The following is a 25228-nucleotide window of genomic DNA, read 5'->3' as shown; positions in this document are numbered from 1 at the left end:
ATTCTTTTTGATGTTGATGTGGAGCTAGGTCGGCCGATCCCTTCTAGGGCCAACCTAGTACACCTAATGGCTTATTGTCCGTAACCGCTTTGTCATTTCAATCCTTAATTGAATCTGGCCCTATTTGGGTAGTTCATGTAACTTGCAATTATTACATAGGCAAGACCTATATGAATATAACTTGTAATTAGTAGGTCTAATCCTATACTTGCCACCATATATACAAGGTCAACTGGAGGTCTATTTAGAGGTGTTGATTCATAGAGGCAAGGCCATTCTTGCATTAATAGAAAATGAATTCTGCGATGTAGAAAATATGTAGTGTGCTCGAGGGTGATGATAAGAACTTATCATCTATGGTTGTGAAGGCAACAAATTTGATGGTTTGCTTGTGTTTAGCGAGCACCACCATAAAATTGGTATCTGAGCGGGTCTAGTAAAGATCCTCAATCAGAGTAAGAAAATTGGAATTTAAGAGATTGAAGAAATGAAGGACTCGTATAAGAATGTGTAGCTGAAGTGCCTTAAAGGGTGTGTCAGTTTTCAATTTTTTCACTCTTTCACTGCACTAGAATTTTGTGATGTTGAAAGATCTTTGGTGGCTTGTGAGAAAATATAGGCAATAAAGAGATGCTTCCAAGATGGATTGAGAAGCAACGTGGTGATGAGTGATTTCTTGCAAAGTCTTGTAGGCTATATAAATGAACATGAGGACGTTGCTTATAGCTATCAGATTGAATTGGTGGTACATAACTGTTAAGTAAAATGGATCGGTTTTTGCAGATGTAAATATATTACCATTGTTATAGATATGTTTCAAATGCAAATCCCAATCTCTATTAAATATAAGAGTAGGAGACATGTCTTTATGATTAATCACTATTAGTTAATATATATTAACAATATAACATATGTATTATATATAATACATGTATAATATTATATATATATATATAAATTAGACAATATATTTATAATATTATATATATGATATATTATGTCAACATTGTATCTTACAATTAAATCAATCTGACTGTAGCTATAATCTTAACACTCCCTCTTAGCTAGGGAGGATTTGTTATGGAACACATTATGCTCTCAAGCATATGGAGATATATAACCTCAATGTGATATTCCTGGAATGACATATTTAAGGATATCAACATAAATCCATCAACACGTGCACACACACACAGACACACACACACACACATATATTAACATATGGAATTTGAACAATTAAAGCAATTGTAATGCAAGATTTGAACACCACCTTAAGTGCGGCCTATGATAGATTTCAATTATGGTGTCTGACAAGATTCAAACCGAAGAACCATAACAAATTGATTGAAGAACCATAACAAATTGATTTTCATGGTGTCTAGCAAAATCCGGCCCGAAGAACCAAGTTGGTTATCAAGGTGTCCGACAAAATCCGGCTTGACGAACCATCATAACACTTGCTCCAACACATTTTGGTGTTAGGAGATAGGTCAATTATTGATAAAGTTGTCACTTTACAATAGTTACGTTCTGGTTGATATGTTCGTTATCATGACTCTTAGCACTCTGGGACAAGAACATAATGAAGTCTATCATGATAACAGGTCTACCATTTATAAGATCACCACCTTACAATGGTTACCTTCTGTTTATATATGTCAACGAAAGATCGTCACCTTTCATTACATATCATCTGTGAAATAATAACCTCCATGAACCAAGTTAGATAGTGGTACAAAGGATTTCACCTCAATGCTATCTCATAGAGAAGAATACATTACAATAAATTTTACTTAGAACTTCTCCTCATAGAGAAGATATCATTTACAAAGGATTGCAACTCCAAAATTCTCCCTCGGATCAATGATCTTGGGAAGTTAGGTCCAGTAATTACTCCCTTAGAGGCTCTCTTCCCCAAGGATTCTTGTCAAACTCACTCTGAATCTGATATCTAATTTTCTGGTGATAATTCATCACTTTCTCATGATATACATAGGAGTAGGCCCATCAAAGTCATGCAATCACACACATGTATTTCTAGACTCTCTCTAAATATGAAATCTTCTAAGCTCTTGCATTGCTTTAGAAGAAGTGTCATACTCCCTCTTAATGTACAAGAATCTCATAATCTCAATCATCAAAGATGTTTGCTTCAAAAGCTTCATTTTATCCATCTTGATATATCATTAGATTGAGTTTGCACAATATTAAGTAGCATATGTAAAGTACCAACCTTCTTTTCCTGTAAGAATATCCTCAACATAAAGGAAAAGATCAAGGCAAATAACTCTTTATGATACACATAAAAAATTAAAGAGAATACAATGAATAGATTAATGTGATACTCAAAAATAAGAAATTCTTATCTGATACAAGTTGCTCCAATGAGGATTCGTATGTAACAAATTGAAAATGTCTTCATATAAGCATTTGTCAGCTAGTGGGAATGAAACATTGGTTATTATACCCCCCCCCCCCACAATGTAAAATTTCCACTTATTCCACTTTATGGAGCTTTTAGTCACTATTTAATCCCATGACTACTCACATAAAGATCTTTCTTTCTTGAATGCAATCTTATATACTTATATGATAGATTATGAGGCCTTCATAGGCCATGTTATTGACCATCACTTAGACCATCAGTTCTCTAAATGTAGAGATTGTCTCTCCTCTCCATGCTACACAAGGAGGGATAGTTTGATACTTATATGATAGATTGTGAGGCTGTCATAGGCCATGTTATTGACCATCACTTAGACCATCAGTTTTCTAAATGTAGAGATTGTCTCCCCTCTCCAAGCTCCACAAGGAGGGATAGTTTGATACTAGTAAATTTTGGTTTTAACCCCAAGTTAAAATAATTTGGAGTGTGTATCTTATTTCAAACCTTTGTGTTATTATGGCCAGCAGGATATGCAAAGGGAGAAGCTAGAACAGGAATTGGTATTTTCTAACTCACCAAAGGATACTAAGTAGCAAGTTCCTAGTTATGCTTTGGAAAGCAATAGTAAATATGAAGTCAATTTAGAGAAGCTAGCAGAAGAGTTGGCACTAATAGTTAAGTCTCAATTGTATGATGATAAGCTGATCAGGAAATGTTATTTTAGTCCTTATTGTGGGACCAAGATCTAATTGCTTGGACTTAGACAAGCTCCTTCTTGGCAACATCATATGCTTCTGATCATAAATCAAATAATAGTAATATTGAAAATAATAATATTAAAAATGAATAGCACATATATAGATCTTCTAAATATAAACACCATAAATTATAATAACATAAGTATTCATTTTATACTTTCAATAATAATATCATCTTTCTTCCTCTTCATATAAAGGTAAAATAAAATAATAAAATAACAAAATTGACATATAAAAAAAAAAAAAATTCATACCTTAATCTTACCTCTTTACGCTCTCTTATATCTTTATTTTTTTAATCTTCTTAAGTTTTCTTTACTCTTGCTTATAGCTGACTTTTATCCTCCTTGATAGAAACGTCAAATAAGTGTTGTCATTCTCAAATCCTGTTATTGCCTCATATTCCATTGTCGATGTTGCATTTCACGCAAATATTACTTGTTTATGTATATGAGGTGCATTATTCAACACTAGTGATAACTTTTTTTTTTAATGTTCCCTTCAAACTATATGTTGCTTGTTTGATTTGCATATTGATGGGGATTCTTCTCCCTTTCAATATGTCATTCCATCCCGTGACCATTATTTTCCATTATGCATTCAAACTGGTATGTGTTTATGGGATGAATCACTAAGCATGTTCACTCTTTTATATGATATAATTGTCGGTCATTATGTCTTCCATTTTGTACCCATTGTAAAGTGACTGTCTCCCACTTTGGAGTTATCCACGTCGGTATGCTTGTATAGTGGAATGGTCTTCTCACTACCTTCAAGGGCCACGATACAATATATGTTCCAACTACTTTTTTTCTCCCAAGCATTGATGGGTCACATCCATATGCTTTCAGCTATATGATTTTCATTTTCATTTTTTATTCTTATATGATGGTTCATATCAGACTCCCACATATTATTGGTTTTTTGTATTCTCGATCTTAATGCTTTGAAAAGGGTCCTTCCCTTGGTTTCGATCATCTAAAGGATTAATTCACATCAATATCCATGTAGATAGAATCTCGCTTTTTAAATTAGATTCATGCCATGTATTTATGCCACAATGTGTTTGGCCGGTGAATAAGGAGTAGTGCCTTTGAATGCATGACTTGTTGGTTTAATGAAGTAATCTTCCCTTATAAATTGTGTCACTTTAATTCAATGCTATGGTGCTCCTATCCATATATAGTTGGTTTTGTTTTAGCTTTCTTTGATGGTTATCGAAAATCTTACTGTTAGAATGAATCAATGCACCAGACCAAGCGACTTCCTTTAATAATCAATAATTTATGAAGCACAACCTTGTCATTTATAAGACATTCATAATTTATCTGATGATATTGAATAGGTGCATAATAATAAGTGTCGTTGATGTTTTGAGATGGTGTCTCATCTCATCACCTTTGATTAAAAGAGAGGAGAGATTGCTTACACTTCTGACCTGGAACATTGTCGCATCTCATAGTCATTTTGTTTGCACAACATCCCCGCATTATTTACATTTATTCTCATTTGTTTTGTGATTTCCATAGCCTTCAACAACTACATGTTTTGAGACTTTATATATCTTTGAGACTAGTCTTTTTTCTAGTAACGGTTGGTGTGCAACTTCTGTAATATCCTAACAATGTTTCAGAAGTCTAATGTAATGCCTCGAAAAGACGGTTCAATGAAAATTAAACTTTGACACTATTAATATTACTTTAGCAATATTAATAGCGAATTTTAACTTTTAGCTCCACGTAAATACTTAAATAGATCATAATGCACATCACAAGAAATTTGTTTCGTCCATTATTTTCATACATCGCGAGTACACCCAATTCTATCTTTGCTTGGTCCAATGCTAAGTTACAGAAGTTCATATGTTTGTTCATAGCATTTTCTTGTAGCCAATGAAAATATATTAGTAGAGACTATATACTTTCTAAAGAATGACTAGGGAAATATTTTAATCTTAATTATATTTCCTGTAATAGTTGCCCATAAATATTCATCTCCCTCGTTATATTTTGTTTTACCTGCTGCTTTGGACACCTTGTGTCTCTGGTGGTTGTAATGATTTAGATGTTGGTTCTTGATTGCAGCGTTCGATCTGTTCTCTTGTGTGTTCTCCCTCGTGTTGTGTATAGTCAGGCAAAGCCAAGATGATCTATATATTTCCCTCTTTCTAATATATTATAGAATGTTCCCTGCCAACCATGTATGATTCGATTCCTCCTTTCTATGAATTTTTCTTCATGTCATTTCTAGTGTCTCTCACATTTGCATCCTAACTCTAATACCATGTTAAGTAACATGGATTAGTTTCTGCAAATGTGATTATATTACCATTGTTATAGATATGTTCCAAATGTAGATCCCAATCTAATATAAATATAAGAGTAGGAGACATGTCTCCATGATATATCACTATTAGTTATAATATATATATAATATATTTATAATATTATATATGATATATTATGTCAACATTGTATCTTACAATTAAATCAATTTGACTGTAGCTATAACCTTAACAATAAGTTCATTAAAGAGAAAGAACCTATACAGATTGTCATGGTGATTAGCTTCTTCGAAGAGGAAGAAATGACATTCAAAGGGAGACTATTGAATTGCAGAAATTAGATTCAAAGGGAGCTTAAGTAGCAAACGTTGAATGCCAAGTCCTTTGTAGAAGATCAACAAGCTTGTGTAGCAGTGTGACTACAAAAGATCATTGTTGGACAAACATTAGAGACAATTTTCTGGTATTGTGTTGTTCAAAGCTATGAGAATGCTGCCTTTGATAACAGGGAGTCTCGGCTTTTAGATGATCTTTTATGTGATGTTAATGAGTTCTTCTCCACGAGGAAGAAATTCGAAGTATAATTCCTTGTTAATGAGTTCTTCTCAGTGAGGGTGAAGCTTGAGGTGTAATCCCTTGTTAATGAGTTCTTCACGAGGGAGAAGTTTGAGGTGCAATCCCTTGTTAATGAGTTTTCTCCAAGAGGTAGAAGTTCGAGGTGCAATCCCTTGTTAATGCATTCTTCTTTGTTTGAGAAGTTTGAGGTGCAACTTTGCAAGCCCTCGATAATGCATTCTTCTTTGGGAGAAGCTTGAGGTGCAAGCACTCAATAATCCATTCTTATCTGGGAGAAGTTTGAGGTGAAAGCCCTCGTTCCACCTTATACTAGCAGGTATGGTGGATCCACCCTCTACGAGTAGGCATAATGAAGATGCATTCTTCTTTGGGAGAAGTTCGAGGTGAAAGCCCTCATTCCATCCTTTGTGAGTAGGCATGGTGGAGTTGTATTCTTTTGTGGGAGAAGGTTGAGGTGAAAGCCCTCATTCCACCATCTACGAGTAAGCATGGTGGAGATGCATTCTTCTCTGGGAGGATTCTAAGGTGAAAGTCCTTGTTCCACCTTTTGCAAGTAGGTATGGTGGATCCACCCTTTGCGAGTAGGAATGTTTGATGTCATGGAAGAAATTCCATGATGTAGCACTTGTTTATTCACCCTCTGGGAGTAGCCATGGTGAGTGCCATCACATCTTTGTGATGAGCACTTGTGTTTCTATTCATGGAAGTAGCCATGATGGATCCACCGTTTGGGAATAGCCTTGGTGGTTATGTTCACTTGTATTTTCATGGGAGTAGCCATGATGGTTGTTACTATGTAACTCAAATATTGAATGGATCCTCCCTAACTAAGAGGGAGTGTCGATGTGTAGCTAGGTCAGTTCCCTTCTTGGGCCGAGCTAGTACACCTAATGGCTGATTGGCATGTTAGCCTTAGCCATGTTGCTAATGAACACTGTCATTTCAATCCTTAATTGAGTCTGATCCAATTTGGGCAATTCATATAACTTGCAATTATGTAATTGGGCAAGACCTATATAAATGTAACTTGTGATTAATAGGTTTGACCCTATTCTTGACGCCAAACTATAAGGGCGATTGGAGGTCTATTAATAGACATTGATTCATATATATGCAAGGCCATTCTTGCATCAATAGAAAATGAATTTTGCAATGTACAAAATATCTAGTGTGCTTAGGGGTGATGATAAGAGCTTATCATCAATGGTTGGGAAAGCAACAAATTTGATGGTTTGCCTCTGGTTAATTAGCACAACTATAGAACTAACAGATATCCCCATCCAGAACCTAAGAACAAGGTAGCAATGGAACATGTATATGGTCAAGGGGTGACAGACCTTGAACACTTCAACGTTGTTGGAATTGGAGATTGGCCATTTGTACATAGCATTTAGAAGTTTAACTAGGTACTTTTGCTCATCCATTAAATAAAGTCAATAGAATTAAGATCTTATCAAGGAAAATCATGAAATCTGATCAAATAGATGATTTTCCTATTTAGCATCAAGTAACCACACAAAAGGATGCAATATCGAGATGAGTCAAGGTCAACTGACACGATCAAGGGTTGCTGATATCAAGTTCCTTCATCAGCATAATACCAAATTATGATTTAGACATTGAGCTTATATGATATCAAGTATGACAATCTTTTGGACACCTACCTAATCAACATATAAATCATGACTATACTATTGATTACATTGCAATAGTGTAATGAATAGTACATCTATAATCTAGCATGCCCATAAGATGACATCCTTTGCCAATCATTGCCAAGACAACTCGAAGTAAGTATGATTTATAATGAAGATGTGGCTGTCACATGGAAACTTATATTGTAGCATTGATCCATTGGCTATTGATGTCACCAGTACCACAACCATCATACAAAGGGTGAGATAATGGAGATATCAAGAAATATTATCAAACAAGCATCGTAATCATTCAATGTTATATTCACTGAGGAGATAACCAAAAGTACATGATTAAGTATTGATTATCATCATTTGAAAGAAGGATTAAGCAGATTTGATAAGCAAGTCGATCTGCAATAGATGGCTTATGTTAACCATGGAATAACACCATATTTATCGTACAAATGATCATCATAATTACCGATTGATCATTAGCAATTTAGAGGAAGATCGATAAGATAGATCATCAATAAATGTTCACATGAAACACTAAGAAAACATATTATCACTATTACCATTGTAAGGAGTAAATTAATTACAAACAATGAGGATGCTTGCAAAGGGAGCAATTAGACATATAGGTACAAATAATAAATATTAATGGAAAGGTCCGATCTTAAGATATAGATAAAGATAAATTTATTAATGTCCAACAAGAGCCCACAAGGGTCTAAGGGACTAAAGAGGCTACAATAAGACAACTTCCGACAATGGGAGCGTTAAATGGTGTTCGTAGAAAGAACAAGACAAGAAAGCAAAAGAACAAAGCCATGAAAAGATTAAGTACTCCTCACAAACAAGAAGTAATCCGAAATAGAAGGGTACATTCCTGATCGAGGGCATGTCTCAAACCGTCTTGAGGAGCCACAAGAAGTAGGGTGGTGTTGTTGAGTGTACCTTCTGCAAGGCCTCACAAACCTGGTGTGACTTGAAGCATGGCTAAGGAACCGCTTCATCCCCCAGGTAGGAGACCAAGGAGCGAAGAAGGAGGTGCTGAGCTAATTTGAAGTCTCTACTGACGGTAACTAATTTGTAAAGTATGATCACAAAGCCACAAGGCTTTCTCAAGGTAAAGGGCAAGACATTGCTGATCAATGTATCTGAGGGGCAAAAGAGAGATGCACTCCCTAAAGAGGTAATGAAATCTTCCCCTAATCTCATAGAAGATAGGGTGACAAAACAATCTTCGCCTCCCCAATGGAGTAGAGGCAGAAAATCTCGTCCTCGTCTATTTGATGGTTGGTTTGAATATGCAACCTATGAAAACCCACCCCTAAAGACCCCAAAGAGATGTAAAGGGTACGAGTTCACCGATGAGTGAGGTACCAAGGATGCACAAATATTCCTTTTTGAATGTCCATCTAATGCTCAACACAAAAATCCATCCTTGGGCGAAGTCCTCTTGGAGGATTGCTCCATGTCATGATAATATACTATCTATAGATGTTGGTCCTAATGTGCCCATTTAGCTCTTGCTGGAAGGGAAGTAGGTGAGCGGGGCATCTAGAGAGAACTAAAAGGGAGGAAGACACTCCATCTCAATCCCAATCGGGGGAAGAAGAGTAGAAACCTGAGCAAACAAACAAAGAGCTTTGCCACTTAGATAGGACCTCGCAATTTCCTTAGAAGAGCAGTAGGGCAGGTAAGAATATCTATGTTAGCCCTTCAAGAGAACCCGCAAAGGCTTGAAGTCAATGAAGAAACCAAATCAGATAAAAAATGGTCCTAAGCCTTAAAGGATGAGCACCAAACTTGGCTAAGGTGATACTGTGAGGAGTGGACTGAAGACATCTAATAATATGCTGAAGGAGGGTCTAGATCTGCTCAACAAGCCCAATCTAACTTGAGAAGGGAGTGCTTCCACATGATGAACCCTTAGAGGATTGTTAGTGTGACCAAAGAGTCCAGAGGAGACATCCTGGTCGTGGTGTCTGAATAGTCTCTCAAGCACAGCCATGGAATCAAGCCCTTTATTCACTGGAGGCTACATAACAGGTCTCAAAATGAAGTGGGGCTTAGAGAACTTAAGCCTCAGGTAAGTGTAAGAGGAAGTGATCTCAATCTCCTCACCCTGTAAGTATAAGTGTAGATGTGAGGTCATCAAGAAGTTGAAGACCATCACTCGGGTCTTGCTCAGGTTCACCACTAACTGTCGCAAATCACAAAAGGAGGCCAACCCATCAAGAAGCTACTAGAGCTCCTCTAGGGACGAAGCCAAGAGAACTATGTCGACAAAGAGTAAAGTGGAGATCAAAACTTGCTGTAAGTAGCAACCATCCCCAGGAATCGAGAAGTCACGAGGAGCGTCTTGAGCTTGTCAATATAAATACCAAATAAAGTAGGGGAGAGAAGGCTTCCTCACGATGGACCCGTAGAGGATTGTCGGTGTGACCAAAGAGTCCAGAAGAGACATCTTGGTTGTGGTGTCTGAATCACTATCTTTCAAGCATAGCCATGGAGCCAAGCCCTTTAATATTCACTTTGTAACAAATGAATTTTCATAACCAATTTAAAACACCTAGTAATCTGATTTAATAAGTAATTAATTCCATTTCACATGATGATTTCCATTAACTAAATATAACTATGATAAAGTAACTATTTTCTATTCGAACTGCAATTCATGTTCAGCTGATATAATGAAATAAATAAATAAATACATTGCTAACATTTTAACCATTTCTAACTGATAACATATTCAGCTGAAAATAAAGTAATGACTATCTTCTATATCAACTAATATATTCATTCAATTTATGCTATTAGAAAACTAAACTATCTAATTATTCTTCTAAGGATTTAAGGGTAAAAGTGCAAAACAAACATACAGAAATAATGGAGAAATCCCTTTATCTTATTGTTCAAGCCCCAACATTGGTGAGAGGAGAAGCATTGACATAGGCTTAACCTCCCAACCTCGGACCATACTCATCCCCGCACATCCTAACTTAATAGAACGACCCTCCCTTCCTTGGGATCGGGCTTGGGATGTTCTGAAGTCTAGCCATCCGAGCTACTTGATGGTTTGAGTGCCCCATCAGTTATATCTATATAACTGATGTCTATGGACAAACAAAAAGATCTCATGATTGGCACACATGCCTATAACTACATTGGCCAAGGATTTCAGTTGGGTTCGTGAACCCAATCTCCACAACTCGACTTGACAACAGATTCCATTACCAGGGGGCTTGCATGAGCTATTCATTATTTATTATTCCAATCCGATTTCATTATTGTATTTGCAGGTTTATTTCCTCTTGTTCACCATTCATTGGCTTCTTTGCCGGGTGAATTCCTCGGTGTCCGCATGATTTTGATTTTGTTTTACACTTCTTCACCAATTCTATGGCTTCTTTGCCGGGTGAATTCCTCGGTGTCAAAGTGTTTTGAATATGCTTGGAAATTTTATTAAAGCATGTGTAATGATGCAATTTCATATAATCAATCAAGTTTATTACAACTTCCAAAGGATTTCATAAATGATGTAAACTCAGGAAAACTTGGTGAATGATTTCATATGCACCTCAGATCACAAACAACTAGTACTATGGATGGATCTCTACTTAACAGGTTTAGCTTAGCCGGCTGTGGATGGATATCGAATCAAAAAGAGAAAGAAAAAGATTTGGAAATCATATGTAAATTATTCTCTACCTATCTTTATGTATCGACTGAGTTAGATATTGAATTTAGTAAGATCGATTTATATTTTGCATTGTTTCTATGGTATTCAATCTTGTAATTCGAATAACCATTCTAGTCGGTTTATCTTAGAATACACAAACAAGAAAATCATTATCAGAAATCGTGACCTGAGATTTGATTGTATCTTTTGCTCTAGCTGGGCCTCTTGTCCTCCCGCAAATTTGAGGCTGATTCTGGACTTCAATTCGTCAGCAATAATATATTGGAAGAACAACAGGGATTAATATATTGGAAGAACAACAGGGATTCGGGGTATGAGAAAGGAAGGTGTTCGGCTAAGAGCTCAAACATAGACGTATGGGGTTTGGAGAGAACAGGAGATGGAAGGAGTATGTCTGCCTAATTCGATCATGGCTCCTTAATAACTTAGCTGAGACTCCTCAGCTTCCATCAGTTTTCAAGATGACTATTCAGATGCAATAAGAGTTTTGATTTTGAAAAGAATTAAAGCGGGAAAAGAAATGAGGACGAATTGAAGAGTTTAATCTTTTATTTTATTATTATAGGCTCTTATGTATGTTTACGCATATATATTGATGAGGTGACATCATTAGATTATATTATTATAATTTATTGGTGCCATTTCTTTTTTATATTTATGTGATCGTATTTAAGTGTTTATTATAATGATAAAATAAGAAGATTTAATATTAAATTTCTAAAGGTATGAATTATATTTTAATTTAGATTATTTTATGTTTTTATTACATGGTTTTCCAAATAGCTAATGCTGTCTCATAATGCAACCTGTGGTCAAGTCTTCGTATCCTTTCCAAGGGAGTCTTAGGTCATACCTGCTGATCCTAATGATTGAGCCAAACGACCATCCCGTTCTGATGATCCCATTTAGCAATGCTTCCCCTCTCGTTAGTTTTCTCCTGCAGTCACCCAAGCAAAAGCATTCTCACCAACACATTAGTTCAAAAATATATTGATCATTAATTCAAATCAAACAACTACTAATCATCTAATAATAGTTATAGGTTACTGGTTATTTCATCAACGTCTATAATAACTAACTCATTTCACATGATCATGAACGAAATAATTCGTTATCAGTGGGTACAATGTATATAAATAACTAACTTGTTTCACATGACCAAGAAAAGAAATAATCTATTAACAATTGATACAATGTATATAAATAACTAACTCATTTCACATGATTAGGAAAGGTAATAGTTTGTTAAACTGATAGTTATGGTCAAATTAAAAAAATTGAGGGCAAAATTAGGGATGTAACACACTTGAGTCTTGAGAAGAGAGTGCTTCCATACGATGGACCCATTGAAGATTGTTAATGGGACCAAAGAGCCCAGAAGAGACATCTTGGTCGTGGTGTTTAAATCACTGTCTCTCAAGCATAGCCATGGAACCAAGCCCTTTATTCACTCGAGGCTGCATAACAGGGCTCAAGCTGAAGCGGACCTTAGAAAACTTAAGCCCCAGGTAAGTGTAAGAGGAAGTGATCACAATCTCCTCACCCTGAAAGTAGAAGTGTAGATGTGAGGTCTTCAAGTAGTTGAAGACCATCACTAGGGTCTTGCCTAGGTTCCCCACTAACTGTTGTGAATCACAAAAGGAGGCCAACCCATCAAGAAATTGTTGGAGCTCCTTTAGGGACGAAGCCAAGAGATCTATGTTGTCAACAAAGAGTAAAGTGGAGATCTAAACCTATTGTAAGTAGTAGCTATCCCTAGGAAGCAAGAAGGCACGAAGGAAGTTCTTGAGCTCGTCAATATAAATACCAAATAAGAAGGGGAGAGAAGGCAACCCAACTTAACCCTAATGGTGCTCTGAATAACATCCAAAAACCCCTGAGGGGTCTCGAATTTGCTGACAACTCTCTCATATAACCTCATGATAGCCATGACGAGAGTCTTCGAGATCCTAATGTTCCTAAGCCTTTGAAAGATGGCTGTTCGAGGAACATAATCAAAGGCCTTGCGGAAGTCTACAAAACAACAGTAGACTTCTGCTGCTCCGTGTTGAGCCTCCTCAATGATAGTTTGCAAAGTTAGAATGTGGTCCATGGTTTGAAAATTAGTTTGGAAACTAGCTCCTTCCCTACGCTGAGAGTGCAGATGGTCAAGCTCCCTAGATAAGATAGTGTTCAATAGTATGGCATATAGTATGGAAAATGTATGCCCAACCATGATGGCCCTATAGTTTTCGGGGCTAGAGATCGACCCGGTCTTATTAGGTAGATAATGCGTCATAACCAATAGTTGGGAAAATTGGTGTAAACCACTCTATTAAAGAGCATTGTGATAAAGGAGCCCAAAATCATAATACCGAGTTTGAAGAGCTCCACTTGGAACCATTCCTCATTCGTAGTCCTGCTACTATTCATGTATCTAACTGCCTCGCAAATGTTGAAGGACATGAAAAGGTGGCAACAAGGCGAGGTGAGGGATGGAGAGGGGGCTAGTCGAGGATCTCGTAGAGGGTGGAGGTGTGGATGACAAGGGAGTTGTGATCTAGGGTAAAGAAGTGGGGGAGGATGGTGAGGGAAAGGGTGCGCCATAAAAGCTTTGGGGAGTGCATAACAAAGGCACAATGGGATCTACACTATGGTAAGAAAAACATCCTTTTCTTGTGGCGAAGAAAGTTGCAGTACTCAAGCTTCAACTAGATGGACGAGGGGGAAAGAGTGGAGAAGGCAAAACAAATTGAGTGATGGAAGGACTTGTAGTACCACTGGTTCATGAGGCAAGATTTCTTGTGCAGGGTGTAGGAGAGAGGGATGAGGTGCGACGGGGAATCGAAAGGAGGGTAGATTCCCACAGTGTGGCCACAAGTGAGGCAAAAGTGGAGGGAGCATCCCCAAAATCATTGAAGGAATCTTGGGGAAGGAGCTACTTAAGGTGGTGAAGGAAGAGGTCATAATCACACTCAATGAAGAAAAAGGAGGTGTAGGTGGGGGGAGTAGTGCCAGGAGGGGGGAGAGGGGTTGGAGGAGTGAGAGGGGGAGAGACCCTGAGGATAAGGGTAAGGAGAGTGTGATCGGCTAGAAGAAGGTGGGAAATGTTGAAGTGATTGATGGAGGGGAGAGAGGCTAGCAGGTGAAGAGGCAAAAACTAGGGAGGCAAGGAAGCAGATTTAGGATCACTAGATCCAAAGACTTGCACAATTGTAACAAATGACTACTGCATCTAGTAAGGGGTCCTTGACTGTCCTTTGAAAAACGCTGCAATCCTAGGGTGCTTGGATCCCATTCAGCTGAATAGACCAATTCTGACCATGGTCGTGGAGGGGGGTCTGAATGTTTCTAGTTTGTGCATTAAAGTCTCCCAAAATAATGATGTTGCCCAAGGCAGAGAACTTGGTAATGCACTCATGTAGGTCCTCAAAGGGATCCCCACTCTCTGTGTTATGGATTGTATAGTACGAGGAAGCCGACGAAAAATAACACACTGCAATGTAGATGTCCCTAAAATGTGATGTCGTCTAGCCAATGCAGATCCACATGAATTTGGTAGAGTTGTGGGAATGAAGCACAAAAGTCGTTCTAAAGAGGCAGTCTCTGACCAAGTAGGTAACCCGACCAAACCCCTCGACCTCACCATAACACCTAACCTTATCCTTGAACGCAGACAACCACTGATAACCAGAAATGGCAAGAAGAGGACGGGAAGGGCTTTCAAGAGTCTCTGTAACAAGGTGAATGTCAGTCGACCGAAGGGCGTCTTGAGAAAGACTTGACAAGGACCAAAGCGAGCCATTTCCGTTGCAACTGTTGACATGCAGAGAACCACTATGAGATTCCAGAAAGATTAATTCAATCCTTAACAACAAGGTTTGATCAAAAGATAGAATGGAAGGATGCATCTATTTAGCTTCACAAGATATCTAAGCAACTTCAATATCACTTTAAAAAACATCATCGAATCATCTCTTGTTTATCTCTTTTATCCATATTACATTGCTCTCGGTGAGCACTTGTCTTATTGGCATAAACTAGTGGCATATATATCAGGAACAAACATGTATGTTGCACACATATTGAGCCGAATTGGAAACAACAATTATCTTATTGATATAAGCGATATTGGAGACATTTGCATACTAGTACAGATCAGGAACAACAAGATATATCATTGCTGCAAGTGATATTGGAAACATTTGCGTACTGTAACACTCCTTGGGAACCCGAAAGGATAAAGGCTAAATGTTACTACGTTTGATGAATATTTTTTGTTTGAATTTTTTCCACTTACTAGTTAACCTTATCTCAAATGTAAGAGTCCTAACAGGTTCCCTAACGTTGTTCTTATAGAACATTACTTAATTCCCAAGTTCAAGAGTTAGGTTTTCTCGTTGAACCAACTCAACAAGTATTCCTTAATAACTTCTCACTTAATTTAAGTTGAACCATATAATAGTTAATGTTCATTTCTATGTTATATTAATCAGGGCTTTAAATCAACTATTATATATTCTTAGATCTTCAAGTAGGATCTAACCATTTTTAATCAAGATAATCTACATCTTCCTTATAGAAGTTAGGGTAGGATGATAACACTTAGATCGTTATTTCCTAACTATTTGTTTCACAAACCCAAGCAATACTTACACAACTTCAATTACTTTTGCCATTTCCAAATTAGGAGCTAATTTTATAGCTTTATAAATAAAATGCATTTAGTTATTGTGCAATAAAGATATACAAGATAGATTTAAATCATTAACTTCACATGTTGACCGAATCATCTTCTACTCACTAAATACATTGATTTTTCATTTGATATCATTATGAAGAGTACATGGTTCTTTTATTCATCTTACATATTTTCATTATCATTATTGAAATACGAGAGAATATACAATGCCATGACATCATCATAACTTTACTCATCTTTTGAAATAGAACAATACATTCACATTTCCCTTTATTTTTCCTAGAGATACCCTATACTCTTTTTACATAGCTTTTCATTTCATGATACATTACATATGACTTGCACTTTCTTCAACATTTTACATTACAATATTACATAGATTTCTTTCAAGGATATGCAACATATAGACTTCAAGAAATAATCTTCATCAGTTACTTGACAGGCATCTTTATAAAGTCATCCATGAAAACTCGAGCAGTACCTTGAAAATATTTTACCACCCAACCACGTAGAACCATCAATGGTCCACTCCCCCGAGGTAGGAGACAAGACCATGATCCGCAAAAGGTCTAAGCAATCTAAGGCTTATACCCGAAATCAAAAGTAAAAAGATAACATAAAACCTCATGGAATCAAAATGCAAAATGAAGTCATAAGCAAATAGAGAACCAGAGGCAAAAGCATGTGTGAGAGGCTCAACCTCGTCTATGTGAGCGTCATCGTACATTCCTATATGTTAGGATCAACCTGCCAGGGAGCCAGACCATCCTATAACACAGAATGTTCGTACTTGAGTGCTCCAACGGAGATATTTATGGCATGTCGTAGTACATTTTTGTAATGTTGGGATCAACTTGTCATGGAGCCAGACCATCCTGCAGCACAAAATGTCCCTACCCAATTACTCCAACATGCACGATATCCAATTATCTTGATTAATGTGAATTCTCTTTTCCCCATAACCCATTAATTTTATTTAATGTCTCTGCTTGATTACCAAAAATCACATGTGGAGCCAACTTACATAGGGCCCTGGTCTCATAGGATCCTCTAGCAGCCACTTTTGGGCCCTAACATCTATGGTGAGCCACTCACCTAGGGTCATTACCCTACTCCTTTATATGCAAATGTGTTTTTGGAATATTCCACCAATGTGTGCTTTCCAGTCAGCTGAAATTTGAGACATTGTTCTTTCCCTTCACATATTAAATGTCGAAATCAAAAGCCTGAATCTTGCTTAGCCATTTTTGTTGCCTCTCATTCAGATCTTGTTGCTCTAGAAAATATCTCAAACTATTATGATCGATACGGATGACAAACTTCACACTTGCCAGATATTGCCGGAACTCAGTCAGTGCATGCACGATGGCCAACATCTTTTTGTCATAAACAAAATATAGATGCTTTGCTTGTGTAAGCTTCCGACTTGCATAGGCTATAGGGTGTCTATCTTGCATCAATACTGCACCAATGCCCTTTTCGGATGCGTCACACTCCAAAATGAATTGGTTGAGTGAAGTCAGGTAAGGCGAGAATCGGGCAAGTGCTCATTGCTTCTTTTAACTTATCAAAAGTGTGTTGCGCTTTTTCATTCCACTGGAAGGAGCCTTTCTTAGATATTTTAACGGTGCACAAAGCTGAGCAAATCCTTTTATAAACCTCTGGTAATAACAGTACAGTCCAAAGAACCCTCGCAACTCAGATAGTGATTTTGGTGGAGGCTAATCAACGATAGCTTGAATCTTCTCTTGGTGAACCTGAACTCCATATTTATTGACAACATGCCCTAGGTACAATATTTTGTCATTCCAAATTCACACTTGGATTGCTTGGCGAACAAGGACTGAGCCTTCATGATCCCTATGACTTCATCCAAATGTCTCAGGTGTTCTTCCCAAGTTTTGTTGTAAATAAGGATATCATCAAAGAATACCATCAAGTACTTACGCAATTGTTTGTTGAAGATGTGATTTATACAAGACTAAAAAGTAGCTGGTGCATTTGTTAATTCGAACGGCATGACCAAGAACTTATAATGTTCGTAGTGACAGTGAAAATCCATCTTCTCCACGTCTTCTCCCTGCATGTGGATCTTATGGTATCCAGAATGGAGACCTATTTTAGAAAAATAAACTGCATTATGTGGCTCATCCAACAATTCATTGATCCTAGGAATATGGTATCGATTTTTTATTGTCTTCTTATTCAATGCATGGTAGTCCACACACATGCACATCGTCCTATCTTTCTTTTTTACCAATATTGTTGATGATGCAAAAGGGCTAGAGCTGGGATAGGTCCATCCTTTCTCCAACAGCTCCTGAATCGTCTTCTTGATTTCATCTTTGAATTTTTTTTGGGATAGCGGTATGGCATGGTGATAACAGGTTTGGTGCTAGCTTCCAACTCAATGGTATGCTCAAACCCACGATGGGGAGGTATGCCAAATGTCTATAAAAACTTTATCATGGGTACTCAAGATATTCTGAAGATCATCATCTTGGTGGGGTATTTGTTGTCCTTTCATTGGTTCTGCCAAAATGAAACAATGTGCAGCCCATCCAATGTCATCATGCTGAAAAATGGCCTCCATCCACTATGCCGAAACTTCCTTCGGTTCGTCATTGGCCATCCCATGGAGAACAACCTTCTTTCCCTCGACAACAAAAGTGTAGTTTAGCTGCTTGAAACTTTGTGTGTATTCATCTAGTGTATCCATCCATTGTATACCCAAAATAACCTTCATATCATCTAGATCCAGTATAAAGAAATCCTCCTTCATAGTGTGATTAGCCATGGTGATACTCAGTTGGGGAACAAGGTGCATGTAGGGCAAAAGTGTTCCTTCGGCAACCTTGACCTAGAAGCCTGTGTGCGTCTTAGTAGGTAGACCTCATCTTTTCATCAAAGATGAGTTTATGAAGTTTAGAGTGGTTTCGCTATTAAGCATCACAATGACCCTCTGTCCTTGAAGGGTTCCCCATACTCGAAATATCGTACATTTCGGGCTCCCAGCCAGGGTGATGGTTCCTCTACGCCATACCAATGCGGCGATCCTCTCTGTACGGTTCAAATTAACCATTTTGGGGTCTTCGTGGGGGTGATCGTCCCCTGTGGATAGATTCTCCTGATTGTCCTCATCATTACACACGACTTCGATGTAGTGTACTTTCCCTTTACTGAGGCATCTGTGCGCAGGTTCCTACGGTTCCTTACAATTGAAACATAATTTCTTCCTTTGAAGCTCCTGTCTGGCAGCTTATTCCAATGAAGGCTTCTTCAGCAGAGGTTTGTTATCTTTGTTCCTTGGAAATACTGGCGGTTAGAGTGGGAGTAACCTTGAGAGGATGATGTTGATGATGATGCCATGCTTCGCGCCTTTTTTATAGCCTCTGAAAAAGTGGTAGGATTGGAACCTTTTACCCAACCCTTCAGTGGTTTCGTTAGTTTGCCCATGAAGAGCACTATTCGTCTTTTTTAAGAAATGTCCGTAACCAAAACAAAGAGTTTCCGAAATTTTGTGATCTACTGGTCGACCCATCCAGTTTGCCTCAATTGTGCCAACTCTTTAAATATAAGTTCCGGATCTTTACCATCAAACTGATCTATCAACCGTTCAGTGAATTCTACATAAGTATTTGCTTGGTCATGCCCCAGCGTAATAGTGCCATGATGCCACCATTCATGCGCTACTCCGTCCAAGTGGAGTGCTACAAATTTAATTGCTTCTTCCGACATTGGATTAAGCTGGGAGTATTGACCTCATTACCCATGCTTGTGTAGATATGGATCCAGAACCGTCTAATGGTCATAGATTTACTTTACTCAACTTTCTTCTAAGATCGTTGTTAAAATATCCTCGGTTTTCGCCTCTGGAATACTGCATTCTCAATTTTGTGTAATCTTTGTAGGATATGTCCTCTTCAAAGCTTGCATTCTTCAGTCTTCTTTCTACTGTTCTTGAATTTCCTTGAAGGTTGGTTGGCTTCCTTCGTGTGGTATCTCTACCCGTGTAGGAAAAGTCGACATGGAAGGTCGAGAGCGTGCCGGTTGAGGATTCACCTTTCCTGAAGCCGAGTCAGTATTGTGACCATTTTGTTCCCTAGATATCTTATTGTCTACCGGTTTTCAGAGTTTCTTCCATAAGTCGCTGAGTGTTATTGATTTGTGCCTGATTCCTCGAAAGATCTCTCTATAGTGCCATGACTTCCGCAGGAGTGGGTTCTTGATCTGCCATTCTATCAATTGAGTGGGATCTCCTTTTCTGGCTATAAACTTTCATTCACTGTGCATAGGCTGGCAAGATCTTTGGCTCTGATACCACTGTAATGTTCCGTTCTTGACAGTACTTGACGAAGGTATTCTCGGAGGCGATTCACTCGTAAATTCTTTCACTAGCCAACACTCAAAACAACCTTTTGGATTCTTGTTGTACAGCTGGAAGCAAATAGTGGTGACATGACTTGGTGATGGGCATATGATGAGTAGGAGCCATACGGAAGTGGGCAAGACTAGTCGTACAATGTGTGTAGGATCCGTATGGTTGTGGGGCTAAATAGGTTGTACGGTGGTGGCGAAGACAAGGTCGTACGGTGTGTGCAGGAGCCGTATGGTAGGGTGGTTGGAGGCAATATTGTAACAGTACGGAAGAAACAATGTGCTGAAGATGGATGGTGGTGGGGGTACAATGAAGATGATCTCTCTCGGCATGGTGGTGGAGGATGTCGTACAACTGTACGGATGAGGTTACAATCATCCGGTGAGGAGTGCGAACTTAGGCTGAGAAGATTCACAACGAAATGTACAAATTACCATACTTACAATTACCGAATGACTTGCTTGATACAGATTGAATCATAACACGAAAGATGCAAGTATCACTCCACAACATATTGATTATAGATGATGGTGCATAGATTTGCCAAACTCATGCAAAAATAATACAGAGTACGAAATAGGGTGAGGGTTGAATCCCACTAAAATCGGGAAAGCTAAGTAGGGAAGATCTTTTAGTTTCGAAATGGCGAACAGTACAAAACTCCAATAGGAATTTTCAGTACAAAGAAATAATCCAAATCACATACCAAATACTACCTATATGTCGTGCTTAAATACCCTTTAGAGGAAACTCCCGAGGGTTTACAAAGATAGCCGACGGCCACACGTACGGAAGCAATTAAATAAAAATGGGTCCAAGATATACTAAATCAATGAGCCCATAAACAATGGTTTTATTATTTATTTATTTTATGACGTGAACATTACACTTTAATGGGTCATGATGCAACTTATATATACATCCCAATTAAGCCAGTAGCCTCCAATATCTCTTTCGTTTCTTGTGATGTCTCTTCCATTTTCTTTATCAGGTATGTCCCTGCCTTTTCGGGTCCACTTTCCATGTTGGTGTTAATCTTCCTTATTGACTTTGCCTACAAGGCTCGTCATGCCAACAATTTGCTGACAATTGTAGACTAACTTAAGATTGTCTTTGTATCTGCTTGCCCATATAAGTCGCCACTCCAAATAATGCTTGATTTGTTTCGTTTGTGAGGTTGATGTCCTTGGAACTATATGAAATTGACAAATCAAGTAATCTCCCCCTACCACTATGAACAATGTAAGGAAGGATATACTTTTGTTGTTAGGCATTCTATAGAAGGAAATGACATGACCAAAACCATTTTTTTTTTTAACATCGACATCTCCATCTCTGACAAGTTCTCATGAACATACTCCCAACTAGTTGGTGCTCTGTGGGATATGGCAGTGTTGCAGAAGGCTCTCCCAATTGGCCTTTTTGAATCTCATTTTTTGCAGAAATGTCTTTTCCAGAACAGTTCATTGGCTAAAAGGCTAGTTCTAAATACTCCCGTGGTGTGATCATCCACCCCTCTTCTGCCAGGGTAAATAATTTGTAGAGATTTAACAATGAATCATTGTTTATGAACTCTTCTATCCTTGATGTAATTTTAAACAAACTGTATCTTCCATATATTTAATTGTTGCTGTGGATTATAGATCGCTACTGCTTATTAGACGTATGACTTGTTTTATCTTCATGAAAAATATAATCGTTGGTTCTGAGAGTGTGAAATTCGAATGGATCAACACAGAACTTTCTTGTTCATTGTTATTAATGCATCTTTGTCAAATACAGACTTTATCTGGTGTACTATCTCCAAGATGTCAACAAGTGGAGGCAACAATGGCCTTAAATAGAGTATTGCAGTTTGGGGGATGAACACAGTATTGTCCCAGTTGACATGTCTCGTCTAGTGTGAACGTCATTCAGTTGACTATGTGATATCCACGCAGGCGGGGTTAATATTTCTCCATTTTGTTAAAGTCTCGATGGAGACGAAGTTCTCTCAGACAAAATTTATAAGTTTAAGACCAAGCACCATAATGAAGTTTATGAACTGACAGGAATGAGCAAGTAGAATCAAGATAAAAGTTCTGGTTTAAGCCTGATGGAACCAACCTTGCTCTGATACTATGTTAAATTTAGAATCAGAAAATGAAGAAACAATAAATATCTCTGAGTACCGAGATTACCCTGGGTAAAGCCCTCAACAACTGAGGGAAACAACCCAGCCCACAAAAACCTGTGAATTATATTAGAAATTTGGATACAAAGTTACAAGGACAGAGATTATCAAATCCTCACTTCCAAGGATTGAACATTAATTACAGTCTAGAAATTATTCCTCAAGATGCTTACAGAACAAGCAGTAAAGAAAATATATGCTCAGAATGACACACTAGAGTCGACATAATAATTTTATTCCACAAAATTCACTGCATCACTCTCCAGAAAACGATTACAATAATACCCGACTCCCGTTTCACATTAGAGAAAAATCATCATCCAAGAGAGCGCATGAAGATCAACTTCCTTTGATATTTCTCTCAACACGACACACCGTAACTCCAGTAAAACAGTTTGTGTTTTCCACTGTTCATTTGCACTTAGTGCATGAACAGTCTTAACAGGTGTCGAAGAGAGTGAGAATAATACACAATGGAAGAGGAGCCGTTTGCATATAGACTTCAATAACTGTTTGCCATGTAATATGCTGAGTGGACGGTGATGATTATGATTAAGGCTGAGTTACGAAGATGAGTATGTTGCATTCGCCCTGTGCCATTGTAATGCAGAAGAGCCAGAAAACACATTTATTGGTTGATAAGATTTCTATCTGTTGAAAACTTTATTTCTCTAACCAACGATTTAACAGTTAGTATTTACAAAATTCACCAGCAGTATATAAGAATATTTGACTTGAGAAGCTTACAACAGTCTCATTCAAATTCCAGAAGTAGCCTGAGCATTTCATATGAAGCTATCAGATTTAACACCTCGGGCCATATAGTTTGATTTGGACATAATGGTATGTTTTCTAGAGTTTCTGGGCCTTTTGGATAGAATGGTGGGATCAGGTTTGACAAAAAAAAACTCCAAAATATGAGCAATCTTTGGATGCCCATTAAAAAAACTCGGCAAATTCTATTTTTAAATTCCGATCCAAGACCAAATGATGATTTTTTATAGCAAACATAGAAGATCTAAATGTAAGACAAGATAAACTTAGAAAAGTAGATATGTCTATTCACCCCGAAAAATAAACCTACCGGAATTAGATATATCTGCCATCATGACCAAGGATTCCTTTGATAACATTTTAGAATTTCTCACACACAACAAATCTACCTAGTGGCATTGCTTATGAGTTAATTGCAAAACCAAGAAAGTGAATAAAGATATTCAATATTCAATATAATGGAGCACATTACAAAGAGCACTACACATATTTATAGGCCTTTTAAATGCATGAATCGAGGAGATAAAATAAAAAATTATTCACCTGGTATTTCTATGAGAGTTTTCCATCAATGATAAAGGGGGAGATTGTTGGATTAATTGTTGTTGATATCAAAGTACTTACAGTCCAAGAATGTCATTGATGTCAAGAAGGAAATCACCAATGTGGTTTGAAGTGCTAAAGGTTGCTAATCATTTTCAAATGGAGGATTTTATCTACGCTAATGCAGCACCCAAGTGATCTGAAAGGGAAGACTATATAATGTGACAACTTTACCTTAACAAAGGTAGCAACAAAATGGAGTTAAATTTGTTGATATTAATGATGACTGACCACCTTTGTTAGCACCCAAATTGAAGGAGCAATTGTAAAATAAAGTTAAAAAATTAAAGTATTTATATAGTGCTGGCCAACAATATGAGAAGCATTTATAATATTTTAGTTTGAATTTTTTCACTGGCTGGCCATTACTATGTAATTGGCCATTTTTGGAATTAAAAATAATAATTTAATTCTTTATTAATTCATTAAACTTATTTAGATATTAATTCTAAATAAGTTCATCAGTTCTTGCCATTCCAAACTTCTTCCATTACTCCTTCCTTAGTTCCCACACTCCTTTCTTCCTTTCTCCTTGTTCCCTTTTAAATGAAAATTTCTTCTCCCTTTTATATCTCATGTTTTAATGAAGTTACATTTTTTCATTTCAGCCTTTGGGACCATTCATTAAACTTATTTAGATATTATTTTAATTCTTTTATATTTTATATACTCTTTATATATTTTATGATTATTATTTATTATTAAATCCTATTTTAGAAAGGGGACATCACATTATTTCAGTAATCTATTTTTACTGATTGACAGTAACTACAGTTCAACCAATTTCCTACTATGCTCACAGTCCACTCACTAAACAGCGGCAGATTAGATTAGTGGACCACTCATACTGTACATGTCAGAAATGAGACACTACAATTTGTTGAATTCCTTGGCTTTGTTTGCTTTTTAAATCACATTACTTATTGTCAATCAAAAATTGACATCCTTTCTTTGTGATTAGATTATTCATTTTATTTTGCTTTTGTTGCTTTGATTGTTTGTTGTGCTTTCTCGACTTGAATGATCATGTAGGTACACTTTTCTTTGGTACTCTTATTCACATAGTAACTATCTGATAATGTTTGACCAGATTCAAGAAAGTTGATAACCTAATTGTTGTAGAGCCCTCCACTAAAGAATCATTGGAGCCAAAGCATGTTCCCTTGCCTCCACCCCCTCAAAGTGTTCTTCAAGGCAGCAAATTGGTAAAGATATACTATTGATGGTTGATATAGGAGAATATTTGGCTATATCAACAATTTGACT

At 37.3% G+C, this 25228-nt stretch overlaps 1 protein-coding gene across 3 annotated transcripts in view; it reads left to right on the top strand.

Moving 5' to 3' along the window:
• Positions 1–25228, top strand: part of LOC149575274 (uncharacterized) — a 277364-nt gene that overhangs the window by 84160 nt on the left and 167976 nt on the right. For all 3 annotated transcript variants that reach the window (XM_089815065.1, XM_089815067.1, XM_089815066.1), the window contains one exon: positions 25053–25167. In XM_089815065.1, coding sequence (XP_089671191.1) covers positions 25053–25167 — 115 coding nt within the window. The remainder of the gene's footprint in view (positions 1–25052; positions 25168–25228) is intronic.

Source organism: Cupressus sempervirens, chromosome 2, assembly GCF_028749045.1.
Source record: "Cupressus sempervirens isolate cs-2001-9-10 chromosome 2, ASM2874904v1, whole genome shotgun sequence".
Lineage (NCBI taxonomy): Eukaryota > Viridiplantae > Streptophyta > Pinopsida > Cupressales > Cupressaceae > Cupressus > Cupressus sempervirens.
Note: the sequence above shows the minus strand (reverse complement) of the source record. Positions and strands in the feature narration are given on the sequence as shown.